The sequence below is a fragment of the Amblyomma americanum genome, chromosome 5, assembly GCF_052857255.1.
Source record: "Amblyomma americanum isolate KBUSLIRL-KWMA chromosome 5, ASM5285725v1, whole genome shotgun sequence".
Lineage (NCBI taxonomy): Eukaryota > Metazoa > Arthropoda > Arachnida > Ixodida > Ixodidae > Amblyomma > Amblyomma americanum.
The window spans coordinates 184029035-184044260 of record NC_135501.1 but is presented as its reverse complement, the minus strand read 5'-3'; the positions used below and the strand labels follow the sequence as shown (position 1 = coordinate 184044260).

Genomic DNA, 15226 nt, shown 5'->3' with positions numbered 1-15226 from the left:
GCCCGTTATCTTTCACAGTCTCCATATCTTCATCTGGCAGTAGCAGAGGAGGCACCCTTGCAAGACAACCATGGTCCTGAGCTGCACAAAACGGGATGCCGCAAAGTGATAAGCCAGGCCGGCTGCAGGAGATAAAAGGGGGGAAGCTCTCCAGACAGCAACGTCGCCCTTCTGTTTGTGAGGATAAGTCTTGTTGACACACAGATTGTCGCCGCTGATAACAGAAAAAACTGCGCGCAACTGCCTGTTTTCGAGGGGGCAGCCGGGGGCGAACTGCGGCCCGCTCCACTGCAAGTGGGGAAGGATGCAGACACGATAAAAAAAGGGAAGGAGGTCATCAAAACTCCGTCCGTGTGGCAATGCTCAACGGTCACTCGTTTCGCCAAAGGAATCATTGAGGCAGGGGACAGTGCAACCTACAATGCAGCCGCGGTCTAACCGCCTCCACTCTCTCACAAACGAATACGCCTATATGGGAGTAACAAGGGTGTAAAACGCCCATATGGGAGTAACAAGGGAGTAAACCGTCCTCAAGGGCACAACCTATTGTACAAGAAAGTGCGCTCAGAACCGGGAAATCAAATTCACAATCTGCCATGGCAACAGAGGGCTGGCTTACAGGTTTCTGACAGTTCCCCATGTGGTTTGCCTCCATGACTTGATATGCAATGCCATGCGACTGTGCCTCCATACGTACTCCCTTTAGTCTCCCCTAGGGGACATTTTTTTCTTTACGAATTCACTCTAGATTCTACACAAGGATGAATGGTGTGGACGGTTTTTGATTACCCAGGGCTTAATCTGATTACGCCCTGGTTTATCCAATTTAAGCTGAAGCCCTCCAGGATGTCACACTAGCAGGCCCAAAGGGGATCAACCTCTACATCATGGTAACTGGTAGACGGCATCTTCCCCTTCGTTCTTGAGTTCCATCCGACTATAGTACGAGGCCCTATGACCCAAAAACATGCCTCCACTATGTATAAACGAACACGCTGTAGTGATAAGAATCTCGGAAGGAATTTTTACAAGGGCAGGTTTGTAACGGGCCAACAATGGATGTTCGGCCAAGGAAACAAAAAAATGAAAAGTCAGCACCGCACAGTAGTAGTTCTACGAATGAGTACGAGGTTTTTTCCCCAATCGTCTCACCACACGTTTACCACATTCCGAGACCTCAAAACATCGCACTGCGCTCTGCAGAGTATGCCGAGGACAAAGCAGCAACTTCTGGCCCGATTATCAATTGAAGCCGGCCACTGAGCGCCGCCGGAATGAATGTACGACACAGCGTCAACAGCAGTGCACAATAAGGCGGTCACGTGCAACTTCGTTGAAGCGACTAACGCGCGGGGGTGGCTGTTTGTTTCTAGAACTTTTTTTTTTTTTGTTTTGGCTCCAACGCACCGCGAAGCGGTGGCAACACATTCATTGCAAAGGGTTTAGCCATCCTTAACATGCACCATCAAAGAACCGCATCGCGACAATGCTCCCTTTTTGAGGATTTCTCTTCTGACGGATTATCGTCGACTACTGCAAACGCCTTACACGTTCTTTATTTACTTGATTGTGGTTGCCGCACGGAAACGTCGGCGCGAGTGTCTAGTTCTAGCCGTTTCTTCTTCGGAGCAATCAATCCCCCTTGACAACGAAGCAAACGCACGCCTAACGAACGCCGGCTTAGTTACTGCGCGCAAATACGTTCCCAGCGCGGAAGAAAAAAAAATGCTCAAACATAAGCCAGTGAACAGTTCGTGCTATAAAACGTTCGCACTGCTTCTGTTTTATTTTTCACGGAGTGAAGGTGTCGAAATGACACAAACACAAGGGCACGAGAATTCAAGTACATGCAAAAAAAGCATACATCACTCCACCACATATCGCTCGCATTTCATGAAGCACCGGTGACGGGGATACAACAAAAGCATAACTACACGTTGCAAATCACTGCATCTGCCCACTGCCACAATGGAAGGTGATTGTTTTGCCGATCAAGGCAGTCAGTCAAGCGTTCATTCAGTTAGCGTTCACTGTAATCCAACCAGCATTTCCGTACTGACAGCGAACTTTTTTTTTTCTTGGGGAGGGGGGGGGGGGGGCGCTGACGTAGCTAGAATAGACGTACTATCTTTGGTGGCATCACAGGCTAGAATGAAATGAGGCACGAAGAATTCCTACCAAGACTCTTGGTGCCCCCGTCTCACAAACACAAACAATGTTACTACGGTTCCTATCACCGCACCCAACAAGGTCAGCCCCCTACAATGATAAAGGTCCCTCAAGCAAAAAAAAAAAAAAATCTTCCTGGCCTAAAAGCGCCTACGCGACGGCGATAAGCAACGCCTATTCAGGTGCGTCATTGTTCTAACGTCTACAAAGAGCCACAGCGCATGGTACGCAGAGTCCCGACGATTTTCCGCGCTATCCACAACACGCGAGGCTACGCTCCGACCTAACACAAGTAACAGGTCTCCGCATCTGGAACTACCTTACTTAACACAACGTCTAACCTTAAAATAATCAAGACACCCTAGAAATAGAAGCTGTCGTCACTATAACAACTGAATTCCAGCTATATTCCGATCTGCACATAAGAACAGTGACATCGAAAAAATAAAAGCCGCGTAATATAACCGAGTAGTGTGCGGCGAAACCGACGCGGGCGGTTATTGTAAACCGAAACATAAAAACCGTTAAGAAAAAAAAAAGATCAGGGGCAAAAACAAAGGGTGAAATGTAGGGTCATTGCGTATGCCAGTACGCACGAGGAAACCCGAAGCCTCCCCGGTTGAAAACCGAAACTGCTCTCCGCGTGTAACCGCTGCACACGCTACCTACACTTCCTAAAAGAGAAAAAAAAAACAGACGGAAAGAAAACACAGCTGGACCGCTGGTCTAGCACGACAGCGCAGAGCATTAAGGATCATCACTGCGGAGAGAGAAGGGGGGGGGGGGGGGATGATTGTTGCAGGAACGGCAGCTTCGTGAACGACGGAGAGAAAAAAAAGAGGCCCGGGATAGGGGGGGGGGGGGGTGCAGGAACAGTTTAGTACTACGTCTTTCAACACCACTGCAAACAAAACATGCGGACGGAGGCTTTTGCAACCGCGGACATGGCTACGCTTGCGTAAAATCCGCCGTAGCACAACGGCAACTGCAGACCGCCACTGCTGAAACAGGGGCGCGTTTTACGAAGGCTGTGGTCGTCGCCGATGGAATACGGCTATCGTGTGGATGCAACAACTGCATGCCAGGTCTTCAGATAGCGGCCACCCGTCGAGATTACGACAGGCAGCCACCTTTTAAGAACAATAAACGCGATAATGGAACTGGGTGGGAAAAAAGGAGCTAAGGGTACAGAGCGCAGACGGTGCCGGTAGCAAACTTTTTTTTCAATCTAGGTTATTTTTCGTTCGCACCTAAGTGATATTTACAGCGCACTACAATGTCGGCGGAAATTAAATCCAGAGGTAAAAACTTGACGCAGTAACTGGATCACTGTCAGTAAACCACCGTATGGAAACAAAGGTGACACGGTTTCAAACCGCTTCCACATCGTCTGGTGAAGGAAGCCACTGCGATGCAGCCACCAGCAGCAAGGAACAGTACGCGACGAGGAAGACAGCAAACAAAACAAAAAACGCGAACCCGTCCGCTACCAACACGGCACTTTGCAGAACACGCCACACACAGTGGGGGAGCACCGCCATCACGGATATGGCAAAAACCAATAGCGCTAGCCTTATGCGCCTCCCCGCCACTCGTGACATCGTTTCTTGCAGGTAGCAAAGCAGAAGCAAGGCAACAAAAAAAACGCAAAAAGACGCGATCACAAACACACCGCCGCCGTCCCAGCAGCAGCAGCTCCAGCGAGCGAGCGGCGCAAGGGAGCTCGCGTTTTTTCCTCCAGCATACCTGCCGGCGAAGAGACCGCTCTCTCTCTCTCGGCACGCTACGCTAGGGACACGGAAGCGACGAGGATACACGAAAACGGAACAAGCGACCACGACAACAGTGCAAGCAGGGGCGGGAGAAAGAGGAAGCCATTTGAGGCAACGGCCGCTTCATTGGGCGCTTCCGACAAAAATAAAAAGGACGATGCTGCCACCCGTGCTTCCTGGGAAGCACGGCACCACCGACGCGTCGCTGTAGAGAATTCGCGGGGGCCACAAATACGAGCCCAACGGTAGCAGTCGTGCGGGTGTACTACAAACTAGACCCGCATCAAAATAGCAAAATAAAGCACAGGGCGAGGGCGGTGGAACGGGGCTTCCCAAACAAGATCGCATCGGCGGGATTCTTCCGATAATCGCCGCCGACGCAGGCGAAAGACGAGAGATGGTGTGGGCGGAGAAGCAGACGGCGGGCGCCGAGGTCTAGGCCATCTTCCAGAGACCTCCGCAATCGTGGGTACTACGAAATCGCGCAAGCCAGAAAGAAAAAAACAGCTCGAGCGGCGCGGCCCAGAACGGGCGCCGTAAAGCACGCGGGGCGCCTTTCAAAAGGGTTAAACGACGACGGGAATGGCATCTGTGCGAGTGGGAAAGAAAAAACAATGAGCAACAAAAACTGGAGCAGGCGCGGACGCAACAGCGCCAACCTTGGAAGCACAGCTAGCAGCAGCAGCGGCCGAAAGCTAACGGGCTTCCGTCGATGAGCAGGACAGCGCGTCCGGTCGCCCGCCTCTTCCACGTTTCGGAACGTCGAGGAAGGCAACGACGTTCGCGTACGGCTGTCACATTGCGACACAAAAGAAGTGCTCCGCGAGCGAAATAGCCGAGCGAGATGCTTCGCACGAGAGAGAGCTAGCTCATCCCGGCTCCGTGCCCCGAGCCTGCGGAGCGCCCGACAAAGGAGCGTCGACGGCGAGCTCCGCAGGCGCTCCCGGGCGCACGGCGAACGCCTCGATTGCGTCTTGTCGGCCTCGACGGGCTCGCCGCCGACTCGCGGACACGCTCCCGCTGCGCTCCGACGCGCTGTGCGCTCTAATTCGGCCGTTCTCGACGTATTTTAGGCCTAAGGGAGCGAATAAACCTGAGCGCCATATTGCTTTTTTAAGCCAGCGCTAGCCATTGCCAGAGGCACAAGGCAGTTCGGTTTGTATGAAAAAGCGGCGTTCCGGGAGCGCCCGTCGGACGCCACGGACGCTGTCAACCGTCGGGGACGCGGGTAAGTACTCCTGCGGTCGCACAAACGCGGAGCGCGGCGCTGACAGGGCGTGCGAAGCCACGCGCAAGGGGGTGTTCGGAAGCTGGGCGAAACAGGCAAAGCGTCGCACTCACTTGAAACTCGGCCCGTTCGACGTCCCACTGGGCCCTCTCCATTTCGAAGCGGGCCCACTCGTGCTGTATGAAGTGTAATATCCCGGGTATGGAGTACTGGGGCCTCTGCGCCGGTTCTTCTTGGCTCATCTTGGCGTTCATGCCCATGGGGCCCCCCGGCGGCCCCAACTGACCGGTGTGATTCGGCGTTGATGAGACGTCGTCCATGGTATATCAATGCATGGTCGCCATTTACATGGACCAGCCGTGGCCGACGACGTCACTCGGAATGCCGGGATACATTTTCCTCTGGGTGTTGACGTCACTTCGCCTCTGTTTGCTTCCGGTGGGGAGAGATGGCGCAGCGAACGCAAGCGTCGTTTAAGTTCCTGCTGTTTGGTGGCGCTATGCAATACGCCTACTCAGACAACGAAGCGGTTTATCTACCCGTTGTTTTTTATTGTTTTGTGGCTTGAGCTGGCCTTTGGACCTTATTTTCGATGTGCAATATCTTAAGTGTTAATAATACTTCTAAATTTGCTTCGTTTTGCTGCTAGCTTTGCAAAACCTTGTAATTCTCTTCGTAAAGCCTCGCATGAAGAGGGTGCGCTGTCGGCAGTGGAAAGTATATTTTCTTGTACTTCGGACTTCACCCTTGTGAAAGTTCTACGCTGGCCTCTTTGCAGTGTTTTGACAATGCCTTGGCCACTATCGCGCGCATTTCAAACCTCGTGAGAGTAGCCTCATGCATGACTTCTTTAATATTTCTTGTCGCTCTATCGGGCGAATCATTGCGAGGTAACGGAAAGCACTCAAAAAATGTGAAACGAAAGTTCGACTATCCTGGAAGTGCGTTTTTCCGCGCTAGTTATGGGCCTGCTGTGAAAACAGCTTGTCAGGAGAACGAGGGGTGATCGTCGTTGGTCACTCGTCGCGGAATTAATGCGAAGAATATCTTAGTTTGACCGGCGTTGTTTTCTTTTGTCTTATCTCTAGCCTCCGGAGGCAAGCTGGAGATATGTATAAGTTCCTGCTGATCGCCAATTACGAGCAGCGACTTCGCTACGCCTACTACTTTTACCCAGTCGACAAAGCGAGACGGCCTTCACTGGAAAGCGCGCTTATCCAGAAGTGCCTTTCCCGAAATCAAAACAGCGTGAGTAGTCGTTGAGAGTACGAGCCAATTTCATGTCAGGCGACTACAGGACTGCACATCCTAGAAACATTTCTTTTGAAACACCTTGTCGTTTACACCGAAAAGTTTATATCATATTTTCGTTTTGCCGTAAATGTGCCTATCATTATGTACTTAACTGAACTTTTATTTTGTCGTGACCAGGATGCTTTTCCTTAATTCCTGCTGTTAGGAGGCCATGCGCATACATATGCGGCTTTATCAAGTTTACCTATTCGGAGTTTTTTTGTTCTTTGCAGGCCTGTAATATGGAATTTGAATATAATGTACACTTTTGCAATGCATAATATATATATATATATATATATATATATATATATATATATATATATATATATATATATATATATATATATATATATAAACCTCACTGAAAGTCATCGCTGATTTGTGATTGGCCTTACATTAGATGCCTGCAAAGGATATGGGAAGAGTTTCAACAAGGAAGAGGCAAAGATGTGCCAGCAAAGCATGCATAGACCATAATCTATGCGCATGCTTCAGGAACACATTCAATCAATCAATCAAATCAGTTTTATTCAAACGGCTAGTAAAAAGCACATGCGAATCATCCGGGCCCTTAGCCTTCTCGGCTAGACTTGGGCCCATGCAGGAAGTGCGAAAAATAAATATAGCGAGACAACTCAGTATTATACACAGAATTCATGTACAGCAGTTATGAGACAGTTATATACACATAAAAGCGAAATACTCAGCAAATTATACAGTAGTTGGGAGGACAAAAAAAAAAAAGAACGAATGCATCCAAGAAAAATACTTATTTATAGTGGAGTCGAATGTTGCTGGCTCCGGAAAAATTTTTTTATATCGGCGATTGACAATTGACTTATTGTTAAGTTAGCAGGCAGTTGGTTCCAAATTTTAACAGTGGGATAGGCACTAGTTCTTTTACCGTACACATTATTAACAGCTGGAAGGTTAAAACGACAATTGAAAAATTTCTAGTTAGACGAGATGGATATACAAAAACAGACGATGATAGTAGGATGTTATGTTTAGTATATGTATAACCACACAAGCTAGTTTGAAATCCCGCATAGCAAGGAAAGGCGTAATGTCTAGGTCACGAAAGAGCGGAACGGATCTATCTGTGTGTTTACTATGTGTTATTATTCGAAGGGCTCTTTTTGGTGAAATTGCTATTTGATTAAGTACGTGTTATATGTAAGTCCACAGGACTCTACACAGTAAGTCATATTGCTTTGAAAAAGGCAATACAAAATTTTTAATGTGCGAAGCAAGAACTTTCTAGCTTTTATTAAGACAAAGCAAGCCCGTCTCAATTTGCTGCTTACAACGAATTATGCGGGGATTAAAATTGAAAGCTGAATCTAGAGTTACACCAAGATACACCTTTTGATCGACTCGTTCGAGGGGGTTTGCACCTATTCGTAACTCATTTAAGCTGTCTGAATTTTCATATGGACTGGAGAACACAATGTATTTAGTCTTCAAGGTGTGTATTGTTTGATTTATTTTGTAAAAACCACTTCAGTTTGTGATGCAGATTTAATTAATAAGCTCTCCAAATAATGCAATTGAAATAGTGAACATAAAACTACAAAAAAAAAGTATCTTTTAAATTTCATTTGCAGTGCTCATTTTTCCTGCACGATGGTTTCAACATCGTGTACCGCCGGATAGGACAGCTCATTTTCATCATTGGCACAGACGATGATGAGGTAAGTTTTTCTAGTCCCACTCAATTGGCCGCGATATAGCTACAGCACGGAACTTTATTTTTCCTTTAATCAACTGTTGCATAAAGTTACATTCTGTTGTGAAGTTATGCAGGCTTGGCTCAGTACAGAAACATATTCGTATTAAATGTTGCAAGTTCAAAGCTAAACCTTATGATATGCCTCAAAGGTACAAAGCTTGGGTGATATAATACAGAAAGAGGTCTGCAAGTGAAATACAGTGATGGGACCTCTTACAGAAAACTAAGTGTAATTAGTAAACTGAAAACAAAGTAAATATCATCAGATTATAGAAAAAAAATGAGAACTACAATACCAATTATACTGAAAGAAACTGTATGGCTATATGGCTGCCTGCAAGGCTCCTGAAATAATATTACCCCAGAATTTAAAAAAAAAAAAAGCTGTGGAAGAAAGAACTGTGTGTGGATATATTTGTCCTCACACTTTAACCTTTCCATGCAAAGGAAAAGTAAGTCAGATTAGCTAACTTTGATGTGTTTTGATCAGTTCTTATGCATAGCTGTCTCGCATAGTAGTGTGAAAAGAAATAAATGAAAAACTTGATGCAGCTATCAGACTCTCTTGGCTTTGATAAAGGTGGGAGGTGTGGCTTAACAAGAATTTGGAGACCTTTCTAATGAAAAGATGTAATATACGTGTAAGCACACAGGAACAAGTGCCATAGTCTTAACTCACCTATTCCAGATTAGATAAAAGGAGTGTGGCATGATTAGGCCACGATGCATCGAATACATACTGGTCTAAATATTCAGTGGAATGCTGAATCTGAATTGTTTACATGCACTAAGCAGATGTGACTTCTTTTTTGCAGAACAACCTTGCAGTCTACGAGTTTGTGCGTGCATTTGTTCAAGTCCTGGATGCCTACTTCTCGGGAGTGGTAAGTGGTGCCACCCTGGGCAGATGTACGAAACTATATCACGCAAGATTCACTCACAATTGCTCCTTTGCTTTTTTTTTTCAGACTGAAAAGAAAGTATCCTTATCCAATGAAGTGTCCATTTTGAACAGTTTCAAAGTAATCTCACATTCTTCCTCAAGTTCAACGCTGTGACGGACATCATGCACTGCAGCTCAACTCTTTTTCTCGCTTTGACAACTGCTGTAATGCAGCACAGCATACTTGAAAGTAATAAGGGAGTAATTATTCGTTGGCACCCACCCAAGCACAGGCATAATGCTACAGTCTACTGAAACTTAGAGGAGTAGAAATTATTCCAGCTTGGGGGGAGTATTTATATACTACACCTTGGAGGATTTCCCTGAACATTTTACCAGCACTTGAAAGTAGTTTTCCAGCTTTAGGCAGCAATTAGCAAATGGAAAAGCGCAAGAACTGACAGTGCGTTGCATAGTAATGTACAGGATGCACACTGATGCTATTGAATTCCAGTTCTACATAGCCTGTGCAGCGCAAGGAATACAAGGCACTGCATCCGATTCAGTGCTTTGCTGCAGCACCTAAAGAACCAGTGTTGCTTTCAATAACCACACATTCTCAAGGTGCAGGAGCGGGATGAGTAAGGAGCCTAATTGGCATCTCTGGACAGTTTAGTCAGTCGTCTGCTGCCTAAAAACCCTCCGTGTTCTTTTTAAATGGTGAACATGCGTGTTGCAAACAAACCTTGACTGCACACAACACCAGATTGTCGCCGAGTTCTACAAGCTTCACCTCATCCTGCAGCAGATGGTCAGCAACGGAACGGTGTCGGAGACAAATGTGCAGAACGTGCTAGAGCGGTTGAGAGCTTTCGACAGCGCGTGAACGCATCTGCAGTTGTTCACCGTCATCACTGCTTGGACGCAAGCCTACTATACGATGGACTCGAGAGAAGGAACAAATGCGTGGAGCCATTTCATTGTTTATAGGCTTCAACAGTGGGAGCATGCAAACAGATGTACAGATGCGCACACATGAACTGATAACTATTTTTCCATTGCTACCGTGTTTTTTGCCCATTGCTGCACAAGTTCATTGGCCACACGTCAGCTAGTTTCTGAATGAAGCGTTCGTTTGTTTTCATGATAGATACAGTAGGTAACCCCACAGGTGAGCAAACCACATTTGACCAGTTTATACTAGGGAATGCAGAGAATCAGGTGGTGGCCGGTTGCAATTGATCTGCACGCCTGCAAGGGCTGGTGAGGGTCTGCAGGGTTGACAGTAGCCGGTGCCTGACAAACGTAACTAGAGATTATACGGAGAGTCCTTTGCTTCTGGCTGATTATCATAGAAGGGCATTTAAAGTGACGTGTCTGAAAGCGCCCGGTAGCACATGCAAGGTACTCTATTGGTTTCAGTGTCACAACTTTTATTTGCACTGAACATGATTATAGAATGGCCACAATGCACTAATTAACCAAAATGCATAAACTTCACTTAATACATTTAATTGCTTCATAGTAGTGAGATTCTGAAGGAAATTATTAGTTCAATTTTCAGGAAAGTTAATCTACTGCAGCGGAACCTGGCAAATTTGACCTCTCTGAATCTCAGCTGAAGTTTATTCGAACAGACTCTTCAGACTTGTCGATGTCAAGTGCTCTAGAAAGGTTCCCATTAATTTGAATTCCGCACAATTCGAAGAAATTTCCAACTCCCTTCTGGTTAACTGTATATGCTATTGCTCAGTGAATACGCACTAATTTGAGACATGAAAGAAACTTAATGAGAAAGAGCACGACCTCAATGCTTAACTAGTCCTCGTGGATGCTGCCAAAACAGTCGTGCGTCATTTGAATCAAGCCATCGTCTTGGAAGCTACATGTCCACCACTGCCAACGCACACATATGGCGACTTCTTGCATGTTCCTGTGCAGGCAGCTCTGTTTCTATTTCTCTGTGCATGACCCAGGCCTGTAGTGGTAGCGAAAACACGACAGCCGGCAGATGTGAAAACAAAAACAAAATGCCCCACTGACGCACTAACAAAGCCTCGTACACTTCTTCACTCTAGAAGATGCGAGTAATGAGAGCTTCGGCCCTTGCAACCGGACAGCGTAAAGGCGCAAACCTTTTACAGCATGTGGCAGAGTCACAACGACATAAAATGCCACATCTTATTCAGTTGTCCACCAGCTGGACGGTACTGAAAGATAGCTGATAACTGTCGTGAAAGCCAAGAAAAATCGAAGGTATCCATTTTGCTTTAATAGTGAGACTAAATTTTTGGAAGTTTTTTTTTTTCTTTTTAGAATTGTACGAGACAATACAGTATATGTGAGCCAAGAAAAAGAATTCACCTGTACCAGCTGACTAATTTATAATTGCATTTTTTTCTCAAGTTTTGTTTTCAACAGCCAAATGATGGCTGTGACTAAGCCACATGAGGCATACAAAAATTGCGACAGTGTTGCTGCTTGTTCATTTTTTATCATTTCAGCCCTTGGACAGGCTTTCATAAGAGTTGGGTACGTATTCAAAGAGAAAGCAGCTACTATACTGTAGTCTGTATGCCTCGCATGACCTTGAACTGTCCTCTGCGTTGCAGCCATCGTTTGGCTGTTGAAACCGAAACATAGAAAAAAAATTCAATTACAAATTACCACTTTCTGGTGCAATCTACGTGGCTGTCCATGTTTTCTAATGTGCTGTGCAGAATTTTAAAAAAAAATCGTGCAGCTAAAATTTAGTGCCTCAACTCTTTTATAAAAATGTTCACCATTTGTTCTATTTGTATGGAGGATTACACGGGCAAGACTCAAGCTTCTAATACATAAGTGACCACAATAAGACCTTTCTGTTTGTGTGTCCACTCGTAAACAAAAATGGTGATGTGTGTAGAGTCCCTGACTTACGTCACTGAACAACATGCAAATGTCTCTGGCTTGTCTCTACAATGGTGTGAGCTGTGTGATGTGACAATGCTACTCAGTAAAAGCTGATCGCGATATGAACCAATGTCGCCCGGTCCATCTGCCAGATCTGCTATATATTGCAGCAAGACCTAAACATGTTGTACTTGATCTATAATACAGATACACTGCCCAGTTATTAAAATAAACCAACTTGCCTGCCCGTTTGAGAAAAATGCAGCGTTATTTTTGACACACAATATGTACCATCATGGACATAATTTTGGGGGGATATGGGTTCGCAGAAAAAGAAATTATTTCTGCTAGAATAAATACCAGCTGACTGGCTTATGAAACAACATAGATATGAACTGCTTTTCTTGCATCCATATCCTGTAAACTTTTGTTCATTACTGTACATGATGTATAAGTGCCCAAAAGGATGAAGTTTTGCCATGAAGTTAGTGGAAGTCGTTCAGCATAATGGTGCATAGAGGCTGACATTCCAAATCTCTAAATGACTAGACTGCAAAGTAATGCAACTTTTCTTTATTGCTCAACTGCCTCAAAGATTTCATTGAGACTTGAAGTCTACAAGGTTAATCCACACTGTTAGGAGTTGCAATGTACACAAATACATTTTTAAAAACCAGAGAAAAGTATTCTCAGGAGCACACACACACACAAACACTCACCACAGAAGGGTTCAGATTGGCTGCACCAATACGTCCATGACCACAATCAAAAAAGATATGACCACATGGCAGACACCTCATCAAACACATAAACGATAAACTGAAAAACCATGTCCCAGCAACACAAAGTTAGACACTAAACAGGACCCACACAAAAAGGATATTTGCATTCACAACACATGCAACTTGCTGGGTAACGTCCAAACTTCTTGCACAGCTACAACCATATTAAGGTTCCGACAAACTGCGAGTCCCCGAGAAAATATGCAACCTGTGGACAACAGCGAGACTAATAATAATAAAACTCGCGCAACTCTTTACGCGACTCACCTTGTGTGAGCTAAGCAACTAGTTAGGGAGACTAATAGACGCAGGGGATAAAGCCTCAATAATAGCCCTTGACCTTGATGAAGCATATCTACATTGAGAAAAACTGCAGTGCGGAGCACAATTCCACTTGTCACGCAAATCACTCAGTGAGGGTTCCCCGATGTCAGGTGATGTCTCTAGTTTTAACTGCCACAAAGTAGTGTTTACAGCACATTAAACGACTACACACTGCTGAATGGTTACTGAGACCATTAGTGATACGAGAATGAGCAAACGAAGAGCAGGAAGTTAATAGCTTATGACAGTCTCATTAATATTTAACCTAAGTAGGACAACTGCGCTTCATGTTTATGTAGACATAATGTTACCTGGAAAGGTTGTCTGAACCTAGGGATCAAGATGTGACCTGAAAAACGAACTAGCTTCAAGCACAAAATGCAGCATGGTGCTTTCCACAATGGTTCCATAAACTTCAGTATGAGCCGCTGGAAAAGCAGTCTGCCATCTTACTTTGGCCATGCAAAGCATGCACGCAAAATCTAAAAGCTTACAGAAAAGTAAATCTTTTTTTTTTTAATTTGGCTCCTTTGTCGTACACACAACGCATCGCACCTGAAATCTCTCGCAACTTCTAGCATCAGCATGCCTCACAACCGGATCCCACAACCTGAAGAGAACATTGGTTTTTAAACACCCAATAGTACAAGCAACTTTTCTTTAAGCCGAATTCCAGCAACCAATATCCAGAAGGATGCACACTGCGGCAACACCACAGCTAGTGCAGGTACCGATCTGATCGTACCAGTTCCATTTGCACAACATGCAATTAAACCATTCTACACAATAACGTGCATAACACTGCCCATTTCTAGAATGCTAAGCCAGCTGAAAATGCACTTCTTGAATGACAAAAACAAAAAATAGGAAAAGCGTGCTTATATCAGCACAGTCATAACAGCTAAAGAACAAACCTGAGCAAAACTCGAATGTCTTATCCCTAAGTTCGACAAAAATGAACAAAAATGACAACAACCAATCACTGACAACAGTGCACAAGCAGGAGTGCCATAATGATACCTCATGCAAGGTCACAGGCTTGAATCGACACAGGCAAGTGACACAGGTTCAAACTATCTTGACAACTGGAAAGAAACAGCCCATGAAACCAGAAACTGGGAAGAATAGAACAACTGACGTCGACAGTGCACAGTCAACTTCAAGGGGGAACAAAATAAGACACCCTAAGTGCAAATAGGTTTAAATGCGTGCATCTTCCGATGGTGTGACCCGTTCATGCAGGAACCTGCCGAAACGGCAGTGCCATGTCAAAGTAAGCGATTAATAAGTAGTATGTATGAAGAAAATGGCAGCAAGGACAACAGACAGTGTCAGTCCTCAAAAGCTACTAGCTATGTCAATACGTCAAGTAAACAGCCACAAGTACCGGATGAATGAAAACATGCAAACAGATGTAATTAGTGCGAAGAAATGGCAGCTTGTGCATCTAGCTGAATTGTTAATAGGGAAAAGACAGGCACTGCAGGATCAGCCTTGCATATATAACGCTGTGCCTGCACTGATAAGGCCTGCGAGATAGGAAAACGTTAACTATGGCCAAAAACACTGGTGACCATTGAATGGCATGCAGTGGAGGTTTAACGGGGCATAACTACTCTGTTACTCATGGTAAGTGAGCAACCCTGCTGCGAATGGCATATATTTAAATCGGTTTTCATGCTTGGACTAGCAGAAATCGCTAAAACCACACGTCTAACTAGTACAATGCAAACACATCGTGGTACGTCCTACCGGAACCAGTACAAAAATGGGCTCATTCCAACATACACGCACAGACTAAACAGACTTGGTGCCAGCACTATAAACGTGGTGCCAGCTACCACTTGGTACACAAATGCTGAATTACAAAAAGTAGCCAGCAACCAAACTCAACTCGTACTAGCCAAAGTTCGTACCACCGCTTTGCCACTAAGTGTTCGAAACTACAACTACAAAAGCTGGCAGGATCTCGCACAAAATCCCCCAGGAGAGGACATACACCACTACTAGGTACATCTCTCAATGATATCAGCTTGCTCAAATCTAAAGAACATCCATGAACAAGACAAACAAACCAGCACGGTCACATACAGAGAAAACTAGTTTGCATTGTCCAACAGAACAACTGTCACCATTCACGGCTATTCA

The 15226-nt window shown here is 45.4% G+C and overlaps 2 protein-coding genes across 17 annotated transcripts in view; one reads left to right on the top strand and one right to left on the bottom strand.

Moving 5' to 3' along the window:
• Cka (Connector of kinase to AP-1) overlaps positions 1–5566 on the bottom strand; it is a 76548-nt gene extending 70982 nt beyond the window's left edge. For 9 of the 16 annotated variants that reach the window (XR_013314996.1, XR_013314995.1, XR_013314999.1 and 6 more), the window contains exon 1: positions 5283–5557. Coding sequence is in view for 9 of the 16 variants with exons in the window: in XM_077666023.1 (XP_077522149.1) it covers positions 5283–5489 (207 nt within the window). In the remaining 7 variants the exon portion in view is untranslated. Of the gene's footprint in view, positions 1–5282 lie in introns of all 16 variants that reach the window. The other 7 variants (XR_013314994.1, XM_077666021.1, XM_077666025.1 and 4 more) reach the window with 4 other exon arrangements.
• Positions 5040–10104, top strand: LOC144133159 (AP-4 complex subunit sigma-1-like). Its single transcript, XM_077666039.1, has 6 exons — positions 5040–5169; positions 6258–6417; positions 8073–8159; positions 9013–9081; positions 9166–9177; positions 9847–10104. The coding sequence occupies exons 2-6, from the start codon at positions 6280–6282 to the stop codon at positions 9964–9966; spliced, it is 426 nt and encodes a 141-aa protein (XP_077522165.1). The 5' UTR covers positions 5040–5169; positions 6258–6279; the 3' UTR covers positions 9967–10104.
• The last annotated feature ends 5122 nt before the right edge of the window (positions 10105–15226 follow it).